Below are 14197 nucleotides of genomic sequence, written 5' to 3'. Positions count from 1 at the left end.
GGGGGGAGCCCTAAACTACCGGGAACATGTCTGGAGACGAGGTGAGTGAGGGCGGAAGTGGATACACGAGGTGCCGGGACATGTGCGCCGGCTGCAGGGGGAGGCCTGGGGCCTACAGCATGGCGGAGGGGAAGGCGACCAGGGAGTTTCCCATCACTGCCTGGGGTGATAGGAGAGAAGGGGACCTGTACATTGTGCCGCATCCCTTCAGGTCATGTGATCCTATCTGCTGATAGAGGGGGGATGGGGGTCACCTAAATCTCCAGCACAGATCAGGCTGATGGGGGTTTTGCACGATAACAATTGTCTCTGGAGATAGTTATTACTCTTCACTCCTTCTAATGGTGATTTAAACCAAGGCTGACATCAGATCTGTGTTGCTCAAACCATAACTAAATATTGCAAGCAGGCATTTTCTTTATTACATATAGGACAAGCGATGTCTCTGAAAATAAACTCGCTTGTCTGATTGCAATCTTTTATAATGTACCCTGATCTGCACATGTGTACGATCTAGCCTGCTGGGATTGAATGAACTCCTGGCCAATCAAAATGGCCGAAGATCCCAAATCCAGGTGAAGAGGCTTACAAAGGTGCAAAGAGAGGTTTTATGGTCCCATCTGCAATAAGGAACCTGGCTGCTTGGAGTTTTATTTGTAGCTTTTGTTCTGTTTAAAAGTAGGAACTGTGCTTTAAATAGGAAGTACACTCAAAGTGCCTAAAACAAAAAAAAATCCACTTACCTTCAATCCCACAGAGCAGTCTGATTAATCCTGAGGTTTTTCATCGGGCCCCGCGTTGTCCTGCTATTAGTTTCCGAGCTGGCGCTCTGGGCTCCGCCATCCTCTCCTCGTTGTTCCGGTTCTTCCTTCTATGTCACCTGACCCAGGCGCAAGATCGGGTGATGTAGCTTGGAAAAAAACTTGCTGATCTCACTGCGCATGTGTGAGGTCAGAAAATTTTTCTCTTTTCACAAAAAGGCTTCTTCTGCGCATGCACGAGATAATCGGGCATGTGCAGAAGGAGAACCCAAGAGCCTCCCGGGATGCGTGACCTAGGTATCCCGGGAGGCTTTCCGCTCCCATTCATTTAGAATTAGGAGGCGGTGCTGCAGCCCTTTTTTATTAAAAGGTGTTGCACTTAAAAAAAAAAAAAACCCTAAACAGAATTTTTACTTTACATTAAAGGGTTGTCTAATTTTAGGTACGCTTTAAGATAAGATGCTCTTCTTGCCCCTTCCTCCTAAATTCATCACCTGCACTGTTTCCTTTCCTGGTCACATCTGTACTACAGTCCTATAGTCATCTATGGGATCATCTGCAGCCTTGGGCCCCATAGAAGTCTGTAGCCCTGCAAAGTGTAGGTGTGATCAGGATAGCAAAGGCTGCAGCACCAGATGTAAACAAACGCCAGCCAACAGATCTTGTTCACCTCCCTGACGGTGTTCCTGAGTGTGGCTCAGGGTTAATTTTTAGTACCAAAAAATGGTAACCCCAAGCCACACTCAGGGTGGAATTGTAAGGAAGTTTACCTGGTCCTTACATGCCCGTGACGTCTTCGAGCGGTGCCCGGCATCTGTGTCCCCGGCGTTAAGGTTGGGCAGGCAGATGCCGAGAGTGTGGGTGGGGGGGGCAGGTAATTTAAAATAAGTATTTTTAAATGTAACACTTTGACATTTAAAAATACTTTTATAATCCGACTACCAGGGAGGTTAAATACGGGCCTAATTTATTAAAGCTGTCCAAGACTGGAGAAGATAGTCTATCATGGGTGATCCAGAAAACCTGAAGTGGATCTGTTCTAGGACTGAAAACATTTGCCAAATGATTTTTAAGAAAACTATTCCAGGTTTGCTGGATCACTCAGGTTCTCCCATGATAGTCTTCCCCACTCTTGCAGAGCTTTATTAAATCAGACCCATTGTATCGGTTTGTGTTGCAGGGGGGTGTTAGTTCTGTTTGGCTTAGGGGAAGGGGATACAAATCAGTGCTCTTTGTCTCAAAGTCCAATACATCTTTACTCTTAATGCTTGCTGTAGGTTGATACCGGTAGTGCTATGGATCTCATAGTCCTGGTGGCTCCTATTTTGTCCCTGGCATCACAGTTTTGAGATTTGGACTTATAGTATGTCCCTGCTGGGTACATCAACACTTTTATTTTTTATGATGACTATTGTAAGATTCAAAGTTGGGGAAATTCAACATTTAAGGGTCAATTTATAAAGCCATGTATCTGGCATTAGACAAGAATCTTCCAGGTCTGTGTGTTGTAAATGGCAGTGATAGATTCACCACTTGCTTAATATCAGAGCCCCGTGTGCAGTGTTCAACCAAGATATTTTTTTTAAGCCAGGCAGGAAGAAATTGTAGGTGGGTGGCCTCTGTATTGTGACCTAACTCTTCAGTAACCACCCAAAAACAGCCGGGTGGTTACTGAAAAGAGCCAGGTGGTGCACCCAGCCAATAGGGGCTGGGCAGAACATTGTGTTGTCATAAAAGCAATAGGTGAGAACAATCATCCTATGGGTACACTGATTCCAGGGCAAACTCTTTGATATGATAATTGTGTACACAGGGAGGAGATTTCCTGTTGTCCCTAAGGGTAGGGGAAGTGAAATAAAATCTCCATAAATATCCTGATAGAGGTGTTTACCATTCTCAGTGCTATACAAAAGCTGGGCATACATTTTAATGTCATTAAACTTATTGGTTAGAACAGCTACTGCTAATTTTGTCTTTTTGTTGGTAAAACTTTTTTGGTTTCACAGTTTGTCTGTTTTTCAAGATAAGTTAATCTGCATCCAGATCAGGCACAGTGAAATATTAGCAGATTCTGAACAAGCAGAATAAAAATTCTAGATAAACATTAAAATGCGGTGCTGCATGTCATATATACAGAACTCTGGCTAGCTGCATTGGATGAATCCTAGGTGAACACAGTATTCTCTCTAGAATTTTTTTAAGCTGTAGGCGGGTGGTGGCATTTGTACTGTACCAAACTTTTCAGTAACCACCCAAAAACAGCAGGGTGGTTACTGAAAAGTGCTGGCTGGTGCACACTCAGCTAAAAAAGGCTGGGGAGAACACTGTGAACAAGTCCGTGTATAACTGATATTGGTTTGGATCATGTACTCTGCTTCCCTAATCTGTATGGATCAATGTGTCGCCAACAACTGGTGGTCCGTGAGAACATTTTGGTGGTCCGTTGGTTTCCTTGTCCATGGACACAACCCACCCACTCTCCCATCCCAGGCTCAGATCTGCGATAGGAGAGTGGGTGGGGTTATGTCATTGTGAGGGAGTTTTGAGTGACACCCGGCTCCCCGCGCATGCGCGGTCCGGAAGCTGGTCATTTTAGTGATCCGCAGGACCGAAACGGTTGGCAACCACTGGTCTAAAGTATATTTTATTGTTAAGTAATAATAAGTAGTAATTTTGTGTTGTGGACCCAATGCCTAGAGAACTGGTGTGTGACCATGGCATCTTTCATTCATTGATTTTGCAGGGAATAAAATTTCAATTGTCTGTCCTAAATGCTTCACTAGTGATTTTTTTTTTTTTTTTACATGCAAGGCCTTATCACACACATAGTAGACATGTTTGCATTCTTTTCTCATCCTTTGGTTAATTTATACTCCCAAAGATGTCTCTGATGACCAGCACAAGTGATGCTTGGGACCATACTTCTATTCTCACCATCAGGGATACTCTGATTAACTCTGCAGGGGGATTTTGGGCTGCCATATGTATCAAATTCTAGCTCATTGCCAAGTTCTTCTGCAGGAATATTGTCAGTTACACACAGTATATCAGCATGGTTGTCGGTGGGAAGAATGTCTCTTAGGCTACGTACACAGTGTACATGTACAGCGCTCATCGTACATCCTGGTGGATCCAGGGACGAAGAATGATCATGATGAAAGTGAAGGAAAGAGAGTGCAGCGGGGTGCCACTCGCTCGTTCTCCCCACTTCATAGAGCAGAACGGTGCTGTTCATGCATCTTTTGTCGTTGAAAAGGATACTTTCCAACAACAATGCAAGTGTGTACCCAGCTTTACATTGCTGGACATTGGAAAGAATGTCACCCTTACAGAGAGCCAAAAAAGATCAATGGTGTCAGTGGTAACTGACCTGAGAGGCACAGTTTTTTTTTTTTTTTTGCTTAATATGGGAAGGGGTCTGATGTATTTGGTAGACTTTGCTTTATTAGTGGAAGAAGTGACAGAACCCAATGCTATAGATAGTGGGGCAGAAGTCTCTCATGCCTGCTTTTTCAAAAGGACATCTGCTTGTTAATGACTGTTAATAACCTACGAGGTTGGTCAGCAAGTTTCATTTCCATTCATTTGCATTATAAAGCTGAGTCAGTTTAGAACAGCATTGTTTTCTGAACAATATGGTTGAATGTGGAAGAATGAGAAGTTACAACAATCATCAGTTTTAAAGAGGAAGAGAACCCAAAAACTACCCAAAACAAAAAAAAATACACTTACCTTTAATCCTGCAGGGCAGTTGATCTGTCCGGAGGACACGTTGTCCTGGTATCACTCTTCATGCCGGCACGCTAGGCGCCACTATCTTCTCTCTTCTTTTTCCAGGTTCTTACGTCATCGGTGATACGGTGACCTAGATGGTAAAAAAATAAACTTTCCGATCTCACTGCACACCCGCCTACTATTTCTCCCCACCCATTGAATATTCAACCCATTTTTTTTTTTTAAGCCGAGTAGGAAGAAATTGTAGGCGGGTGGCAGCCCCTGTATTGTTACCCAAATTTAGTAAATTCCTGAAAAGTGCCAGGGTGCACCCAGCTAAAAGGGTCCGGGGAGAACTCTTTAGAGGTAAACTCTATCATAGAAGTCTTCCCAGTCCTTGTCTGTTGATGACAGATGATTTCATCAGTCCCCGGGTGAGTCAGAGTTGTTTTCAATAGGAGCAGTCATTATAAACTTGTTGATTTCAAATATTTCTTCTCATTGCGTTGTCCTCCTGGCTGACCACGTCCTTGGTTAGCTTGCCGTTGCATCCAGTTGTCATTAATGTTCACTGTTTTCTATACACAGATACATATATTTTAGCTGTCTCTCTTTAAAGTGAAAAATTCCAAACTGGGTCATTGAATACCTTTTCTGCTGTCCTTTTTTCCAGGACGCTCTGTAGAAATATTGATCGATTTATACATTTGGCACACTGTGTACACTAGATCAATATTTAACTCATGACTGATCAAAGTTAGGTAGATTGGTTGGCTATGATGGGTTAGTAATGAAAAGTAACAAATTGGTGGCTAGATATATTACAAGGTTGTGAAAAAAAATAAGCAAAGTTATTTTGCATACTAATTATTTCTGATTATTCCCCTCCTCTCCTCTGTATGTATCATATGCATTTGGGGGTTAAGTACCTATACAAGCACTTCTATTAAAGTAAAGGTGATCCTATTCATTAGACAGGAAGGATCAGTTACTTGGAATGAGATGGAATCCTTATATCTCTCTGCCCAAGGCGTTTCACCATACAGGCTTCCTCGGGGGTGTATGAGACGAGTGAACTAATTAAACACATATACTATGTGAACATATATTCATCTGTGACATTGAGTGCACATAACTTCACAATTGATAATTCAACGCATACAATAATGCAAAGTCAAATATTGATGGATACATCCAAGACATTCAAAACTGCATAGCAAAATAAACCCTATTATAAATATATATATATCAGTTTAGGAGACTCTGGTTTATAACCTCTTAGTCTTAGCTCAGTCACTTGACATTACGTTATAAATAATATGTCATGAATATGTCATAAATATTAGTTTCATAGTGTGATATATGGCAGATCTGTAAATTACTTTGTAGTCTCTGCAGTACAAAGTCTCTTGTGGGAGTGCTAGGAAAATGATTATAAAAACTGCGAGTCTGTGTTTTATTTTACAAAGCAGAAAAGTTCTGGAGTGAAATTTAGAAAGTAAGAGCTAGAATGGAAGGGTTACGTGATGCTCCTGAAACCGACTGCCATCAGGTCTGTTTAGCATAGATTGAGTTGGGCTTATATGGGATTTATGGGTATTCTTACTTCACACCACGTAGGGATAAACTCCCTTATATCCAAACTATGATGGGTTAGTAGTTTGTCATGTCATACTTTAAATCAGAATAAATGTAAAAAAAATAATCTGCCCTTCTGTACCTAGTCCTAATGATGTATTCAATGTTTAACATATCCTGGGGCAAATTTTGTGTACACTTAAATTTGGAAATTCAATATATTGATGTATTTATTGTCTTTCTAGATGATTTTCGATCCTACTATGACCAAGAAGAAAAAGAAGAAGAAGAAGCCTTTTATGTTGGATGAAGACGGAGAACAGCAGGTGGAGGAGACCCAGGTCCCTGAAACCAAGGAGGCAGAACCAGAACCAGTGGAGGACAAGGATGTGGATGCGGATGATGAGTCCTTTAGAAAGAAAGGTACCTATAGTTATTGGTTTGCTTCACTGGCTCCTGTCCTGGCCTTTCTTGAAGTTTACATTGAATTTCTCGGTAGTGTTTCCAATTTCATTGTCAGTTCAAATAATTGATCACACTGACTTGGGATATGGAATAGAAGCCCTAAAGAAGTCTGTGGGACTGATGTGTGGGTATATCTACTGCTGCACTGAAGCAAACGGGCATAGTGGACTAGTTAAAAATTCTGTCCTCCTTTTAAGTTGGTATGGTACTTTATTAGGGAAAGGATATTATCTCCACTGTTAGCTCTGGCTGGGAATTTTTCTTTAGTTTTGTCTATTACATGGCTTATTCACGAAGACAGCTGTAGTGGATGTGGTGGGAATGTGAAGAACTAGGAACATACAACAGCGAAATTTCCTTGATCGGGATTAAAAAGGACAGACAGAGTATGCCTTGAGTGATGGTTTTCACCTAGAATGAATAATACCGATACTGTATTTACTAAATTAATTACTATACTATAAACGTTACTATAAAAACAACATGGGTTTGATCTTTTAGACTATGAACACAACTATCACACCCACACCCTTTATACAACTTGAGGTCTGTCACATTTACACAATTAGTTTGGACCCAAGATGACACATTTTCCAAATGGTGGCCACATGGGAAAATGTCGCTAAAAGAATCTTTTTGTCTTCTGTTGTAGATGCTCCTGATGACCTGGACGACTTGAATTTTTTGAATCAGAAGAAGAAAAAAAAGAAGACGAAAAAGTTTGACCTGGATGAAGCAGAAGAAGGGGTCAAGGTAGAAAAAGATCTTTAGCTTGTCTTGTTTTTCTTGCTGTTGTCTCTTCATGAATTCAGATTTTTATTGTGTGTCTTGCATGACAGAATCTAAAGATAGAGGGTGAAGTGCAGGACGCATCCCCGGAGTCCCCAGATGATGACCTGGAATTCATGCTGACAAAAAAGAAGAAAAAGAAGAGTGTGAAGTTCTCAAATGACGAGATTGATAGAGAGGAAGGTACATTCTAGGAGTTAAAGCTGATGATATGCATTAAAGTGTTGAAATCACAGATACTTGCACAAACTGGCCAGGAAACCAATGGTGAAATTTTAGGGGATGCTTTTTTATCCCCTTCTGAAAATGGTAATTGGCTGGCTCCTTTGTCTGATCCTATGAGTTCTTTGAGTTGCTGTATATTGTTATTTATATATCAGCATGACAGGCATGTTTACAGTGTGTGCATTGCACTTTGAAACACGTATGTTTGTTTCTCTCATTATTTTGCTTTTCTAAGTTCCTGCTCATAAACTAATCAGAAGCTACTTGGCAAGCACTGAGTATACACAATTTGTGTTCATATATCATGTAATACCGGTTTGTGTACATGTTCTGATATTTGTTTGGTATCTTTCAGCTTTTGAAGAAGATGACAATAAAAAAGATGATGGTATCTCCTTCAGTTCTTCCTACGGGCCTGCATGGGCTGGCACAGAAAGGGATTACACTTACGATGAGGTGAGTTTAGAACGATATTATTTACATTTATATTGAATGTCATTTCATAAGTTTGGTCTCACACACACTTGTAAAAGGATAACAAAACAAAGTATCTCATTTCAATCCTTCCTGATTCGGTGTCATTCATAATATCAGTGGATGAGCATTTTTTCAGGCTCCTGGTTATGGTTGTCAGTTCCATTTTGAATAGGGTTTAATACCGATTTCTTGATTGCAATATACAAGGTGTACAGTGGGCATATTATGTATGCTGATGCAAATCCAAAACTGACAATATAGGTAAGCCATCTGTTTCCCATTCGAAGATGTCCTTTTGATTTCCATCACTTATTGTTGTGATTAGAGGACAGAAAATAAAGAGTTTATTAAAAGCCATTTTTTTCAGTTTTGAGTAGTGTTTGGGGGTTAAAATCTTTTTCAGGTTTTTATTGTTTTGTCTCCCAGCTGGTTACGTACATCCTGGTGACTTGGGCCACTATGACGGAAAGTGAGTTCACAATTTTGAGTTAAACCAGAATAGGGATAAGGACGATGCATGTGACAACGGTCTAAGCCAGCATTTCCTTCTTTAATGTTGTATCTGAAAAATGATGTATAGCTATCACCAGAGTTCACAAAAACAAAAGGGATACAAAGGATACAAACTCCAGGTGCACCAAAATGTAAAAAAAAATGTTTATAAACTGCTTTTAGTGCACCTGTCCTTGTGAAGTAAGATGTATCTGCTGTCTGGGTGCAGAACGCAGTAATCCAGTGCTTCCAAGTTGCCATACTAGCCCATCCCCATCTGTCACAGCATGCTGCTTCTTCTATTCCTGTACAATAAGGAGGAAGTCTTCATTTCCTCGGGCAGTGACATGGAAACTTGAAAAATGGGCAATGCTTTCTGTAAATAGAAAGTGAAAAGTTGCAGCAGTCATTCCAAACACCACTTATTAATAGGTGACCGACCTATCTGTATTTCTGATCCGCAGATTAGAGTGCAAGAATGCACGTATGATGGTCAGATGTTCACGTGACTGCTATAGCCACGTACAAGGGAGTCAAGATGGCATGTTTATGTCTACTGTTTGTAATGTTGACAGCCTTGAATCTGTGTTCTTGAATTATTTCCTAATTAAACAATTCCTTTGTCTCTCTTCTTCCCATTGTAGCTGCTTAACAGAGTCTTTAACATCATGAGGGAGAAAAACCCAGATATGGTGGCCGGAGAGAAGAGGAAGTTTATCATGAAGCCGCCTCAGGTTGTCAGAGTAGGAACAAAGAAAACATCCTTTGTGAATTTCACAGACATCTGCAAACTGTAAGTGTCCACCAATGAGCTTCTCCTCGCTCCTTTCGTTATGTGATGACTTCCAGTGACAGCCTTTTCTATGTTTCCTTTACAGATTACATCGTCAGCCAAAACATCTTCTGGCTTTCTTATTAGCTGAATTGGGTACAAGGTGAGTCATCAAACAACGGCGTTCGTAGTATTGATTTTAGAATCAGAGACTGACAGCTGATAAGTCATCTGACATAATGCGCGCTCACCACTGCACCAAGCACCTCTGCTCTTCTCACAGGAAAATAATAATAAAAGAAAGTAGCACTTTATCTGCAGTGTTATGATTTCTTTATTATATTTTATATTGGCACAGTATGAGGCTGTACATCACCTTTCCGTGAGACTCTTGTGCAGTTAAGAGACCATGAAAATGGTGTGTTTTAGTGTATCCTCCAGCCACTAGAAAATAAGTTAAGCCATGTATTACTGATATGTTTTTTATCGATCAGAGAGTTACTGATTCATAATGGCTGTTTTTGTGCAGTGGATAATCATATTAAATGTCTCTGGACAATCACTTTCAGTGTTTTATTTAAGGGGGCAGCCATCAATACATAAACTTTCCATTTTAAAGTGGATCAATACTGAAAGATTCTGTAATAAGAAATTAGTTTTTTTTTTTTTTTTTTTTTTTTTTTAACAAGGTAATCCAAATGCGCTTTCATCATTTTTGCCAAGGCAGATGGTTTATCATACAAGACATTCAAGTGCTCTGATCAAGAGGGCACTCAGGATTTCTGCCTACCTTTCCTTACTCTCCAAAAAATCTTCTGTTTGAAGAGATCTCATTAGCTGACCTCAGACCCCTCATTTTAAAGAAAACTGGGTTGTTGGTTAAGAGACTTGCTGTAAAATACAGTTTTAGCTTTAACTCCTTGCATATATTTGAATCATATACAAAAAATATTAAGGCTGCCATTACCTCTCCTATAACCTGTCACACTGCTTAAAAGTCTCTAACTTGGAACAACTGTGCAGGTTAGGTGTATGTCTAGTTTCTTCTGGGGTTGAGACTTAAAGCATTGGAGCTTTTTTTTATTCCCTTAGTATGCCTAAGCATTGTAGTATGCAGAAAGGTGACATAGTGTGGTATATTGTCCCTGCACACAGTCCTATCCAAATCTTGTAGGTAAATGTATTCACATTTGTGTGTTTTTTATTTGGTTTGTTTCCCCTGTTGTTCTTTTTATGTGACCATCCAAGCTGAAGGTAGCTGAAGATAAAACCTTCTCTAGCTTCTGTGTTTTTTTTTTTTTCATATATTATCTTTTTATTTACATAGTGGTTCCATAGACGGCAACAACCAGCTAGTCATCAAAGGCCGCTTCCAACAGAAACAGATAGAGAACGTCTTGAGAAGATATATCAGTAAGTGTTTTGTCAAAGTCATAAATGACTGTGTCTGAGTACAAGTACACCTTATGGAAATCGACTTTTTCAACATATTAAGACAATAAAAACTTTAAATCTTTATCGTTTCTTAATTACCAGGAGAGGAAAGACTGAACTCAAGCAGGTGTATTTTATTGCAGAAGGGACAGCGCTTGTTTCCATTCATGCAATAAACACCTGCCTGATTTCTAATGAAACTTTAGTTCTGCTTTACAGAGGAGAGTTGGGATTTTGCTACTAGTTGTAGCTGCCACCTTGTGGCTGGCATATTGTACTGCAGTGTGCAAAGAAAATGTAAACTTGTGTAGTGTCTTTGGGTAATATGCAAAATATGCTAATAGGAAGCTACAGGGAAGGTTGGGGCAATGGCAAGTATTCTTTACTTACAAGATGGCCCTTCCATTTTATATATGCCCATCATTGACTATGTAGATTTTCTACACCTAAAAAAACTAGAGTGAAAACCACACAGGTTTTGTGTTGTGCTGAACACTGCGTAAATTTAACTGCAAATTAAATGTATTGTTAAAACAAATTTCTTAGCTAACCCAGTACTTTACATAAAGCAGTTTTTCTCCAGTAAGGTGATGATAGACAACAACCTGCAATTGTATGTCCTAAATCATCATCCTCTTATGTTTAAATCTTTTGTTTGCTTTATTAGCATAGCAAAGTTTTCATAGCCGCTGTGGAAATTCTAGTAAAATGCTCATTATCACAATGCAAGCGTGTTAAGATGGCTTAAATGATCTTGTTGATAAAATTCTTTTTCGTCCTGCCCACTTCCAGGTGTTTTGGATATCTACATCCTCCTTGGTTTAATTTGTCAGCCCTATATCATTACAAGACTTGGGAGCTGCTGAAAGAATTTGTAGCAGGGTGTTGGGCACCCAGAAGTGTGGTGAATGTTAAATTCCTAATAAGATAATCAGTTACCAAGAAGTTTAGAGGTGGGACGGTACTCGCTGTTCTTACAGATAATCCTTTGATTTAGCAAACCATATGAAAGCAAATGCCTGATATGCTATAATAGGAAAAGGCTGCTTTTGCTTGCCTGTTCATAATTGCACCTTTTACAATGTAGATATCATTGTGTATATGGAAGTCTCACCATGATTTCTCTTGTATTGCCTTGCAGAGGAATATGTGACTTGTCACACCTGTCGGTCGCCAGACACCATCCTCCAGAAAGACACCAGGTTATATTTCCTGCAGTGTGAGACCTGCCATTCTCGTTGTTCCGTAGCTAGCATCAAAACCGGATTCCAGGCAGTCACGGGCAAGAGAGCACAACTCCGCGCCAAAGCCAACTAGTTGGCCCATTCATCAGGTCGGATTTTACCAACTCAGATTGTGGATACTCTTGGCGGCATCACTTGACCGTCGGGGAACTGGGCCCTTTATATTATGAGTGTCGTGAGACTGGGCAAAAAAAATCTTTGCTTTTTTTTTTCTTCTTTTTTTTCATTGTCTTGCGTAAAAGGAATTGTCTGAATATCCAAAGTGAATTGGATAATAATTGGATGAAATCATTGCTCACAAAAAAAAGTTTTACCAGCCGTCTCAAAATTGTGAAAAAAAAATATCTGCATTTTTAACCAGACTTGTGTAAAATGCAAAATACATTAAAGTTATTATAACATTCACAGATTATGTATATATTGTGTCTTTTATGGGCCATCACAGTTTTATTTTCTCTGCATAGCTTTAAGGGTAATATTAAATAAGTGGGAACTATGTGCAGTTAGTAATGTGATGCATATGAGATTTGTGTGTAGAAGAAGAGGATCGGTAGGTGATCTTTGATGTCTTTTATAAATTATTTTGTCAATTTATGTATTGTTTTGGTATTGGCAGGTACATATTACATATAAAAGAAAGTATCTTGTTTGAAAAAAAAAATTGAAAACCAAAAGCAAATCAAAATGTAATATTTATAAGCCTAGAAATCCGTAAATGTGGCTGCATCTTATTCAAGCTTGTTTATTGGCTCCGGCCAGTAACGCATTTGTTGTGACAATGCTCACTGGATCTATATTATATCTGTGGCCCTTTGGACAGGGGTATGGTGAAATACATACAAAACACACTCCATACCATTATGGAGAGAGTTTGATAGTTCACAAACATGAAATGTGTATGGCTAATGACACTGTAGTTTTCACAGGACAGCACAGAACTTCTGTTAGAATCGACAGGTATTTTCCTGCATTTATTGAATAAAATTATAAAACCATTAAATATTATCTTAGCCAACGCACAAAGTAATAAGATGTGCCATGTCATTTAAAATGGCCCCCCCTCCAAAAGAAGGGTTCTAATGCTGCTCTGGTCCCTCCTATTGATCTATCAGCCATATTAGGAGAAGAATGGATAACTGATAAACAGCAATGTACCAAAACAGCAAATGAGGCCCATAAAGTACAGACAATGAAGTCCCATAGTCAGCAATACACGGATCATCAACAGCAGGAGTGAGAGTCCATCTGAAGACAATTTGGCAATCAGAATGGGAATATCCAAGCTGTAAATAGACCGTTAGTTGCCATGTACACTTGAAAATGCTTGTGCACACACATTTACCTGCTTTCATTTGGGTTCTGAAAACTACACAATGCAAAGCTACCTTTATGAGACTGTGTGTTATTTGCGAACTGATGTAACAAACCCCATTTTTAACATAAAGAGTAAAACCATTTAAAGTTTTTCCGCAGTTAACGTGGATAGTTTGCTCAGAAATTCTTCTTCACCTCTGTTGTGCAGACTCCAATTACGGCCAGTTTGATTCTCCCATAGGCTGTGTTGCTGGTGTCTCCTGGCCAAATGGTCGTTTCCTTACATTTTGTGATGTTTTGCTGCACCAAGCAGGTAACCTTTGGCTTGTGACACTTTTATGTTAACTTTCCATCCTGCCAGACCGTAGTCATTCTAGTTATAATACTAGTATTCTTGCATTCTTGCAGAGGAGTTTCTGGAAAAACATGGAAGAACTTCAGGGGCATACTAGTTACACACCATTGATATAAATATACGCAGCACCTGTGGGGTTTTTGTTATTACCAAGTAAGGAATTGTGGAGTTCCTCTGGAGTAAAAATGCCTCCCCTGCTGGAATCATAAAGGTGGAATACTGAATATAGCTTGGTAATCACTACTATTTAACAAGGGTGCCTGCTATTATGTTTGACATGAAAATGGCTACAAATTAGCCAATTTACTTATAAAGAGGAAATACATTTATTTATATCCAAATTGATTTGTTTTTCTCTTAGGTGAGTTATAATAAACCACAGCCAAACCAAACATATGTATGTAGGCTTTAAAAAGTTCAAATATATCTAAAGTTATAACTTCTTTGGGATGGTATTAGGAGTAAACTCTGCTGACAATGGTTTTGTTGATCATCTGCCATGTAACATTGCCTATTTTTAAAGATAAACTGTAGTTTTGAATTTTTTTTGTGTTCTCATGATTATGTATAAAATCCC

General features: G+C 39.5%; 1 protein-coding gene across 2 annotated transcripts; it reads left to right on the top strand.

Moving 5' to 3' along the window:
- EIF2S2 (eukaryotic translation initiation factor 2 subunit beta) lies at positions 1–12358 on the top strand. 2 transcript variants are annotated; one of them, XM_072403691.1, is made up of 9 exons: positions 1–41; positions 6299–6476; positions 7171–7271; positions 7358–7490; positions 7888–7988; positions 9146–9294; positions 9380–9436; positions 10601–10686; positions 11849–12358. In XM_072403691.1, the coding sequence occupies exons 1-9, from the start codon at positions 27–29 to the stop codon at positions 12022–12024; spliced, it is 996 nt and encodes a 331-aa protein (XP_072259792.1). In that variant the 5' UTR covers positions 1–26; the 3' UTR covers positions 12025–12358. The 2 variants fall into 2 exon arrangements, with proteins under 2 accessions (XP_072259792.1, XP_072259793.1); XM_072403692.1 differs by lacking the exon at positions 1–41 and adding an exon at positions 4767–4909.
- Positions 12359–14197: the final 1839 nt, after the last annotated feature.

Source organism: Pyxicephalus adspersus, chromosome 3 (genome assembly GCF_032062135.1).
Source record: "Pyxicephalus adspersus chromosome 3, UCB_Pads_2.0, whole genome shotgun sequence".
Lineage (NCBI taxonomy): Eukaryota > Metazoa > Chordata > Amphibia > Anura > Pyxicephalidae > Pyxicephalus > Pyxicephalus adspersus.
Note: the sequence above shows the minus strand (reverse complement) of the source record. Positions and strands in the feature narration are given on the sequence as shown.

What these genes read in the sequence shown, in the direction of transcription:
- EIF2S2 (XM_072403692.1), top strand. Translation starts at nt 4,883, where the DNA reads ATGACAGATGATTTCATCAGTCCCCGG. An exon ending in TGAGTCCTTTAGAAAGAAAG is followed by an intron (nt 6,477 to 7,170) that starts GTACCTATAGTT and finishes CTTCTGTTGTAG; the next exon opens with ATGCTCCTGATGACCTGGAC. An exon ending in CGAGATTGATAGAGAGGAAG is followed by an intron (nt 7,491 to 7,887) that starts GTACATTCTAGG and finishes GGTATCTTTCAG; the next exon opens with CTTTTGAAGAAGATGACAAT.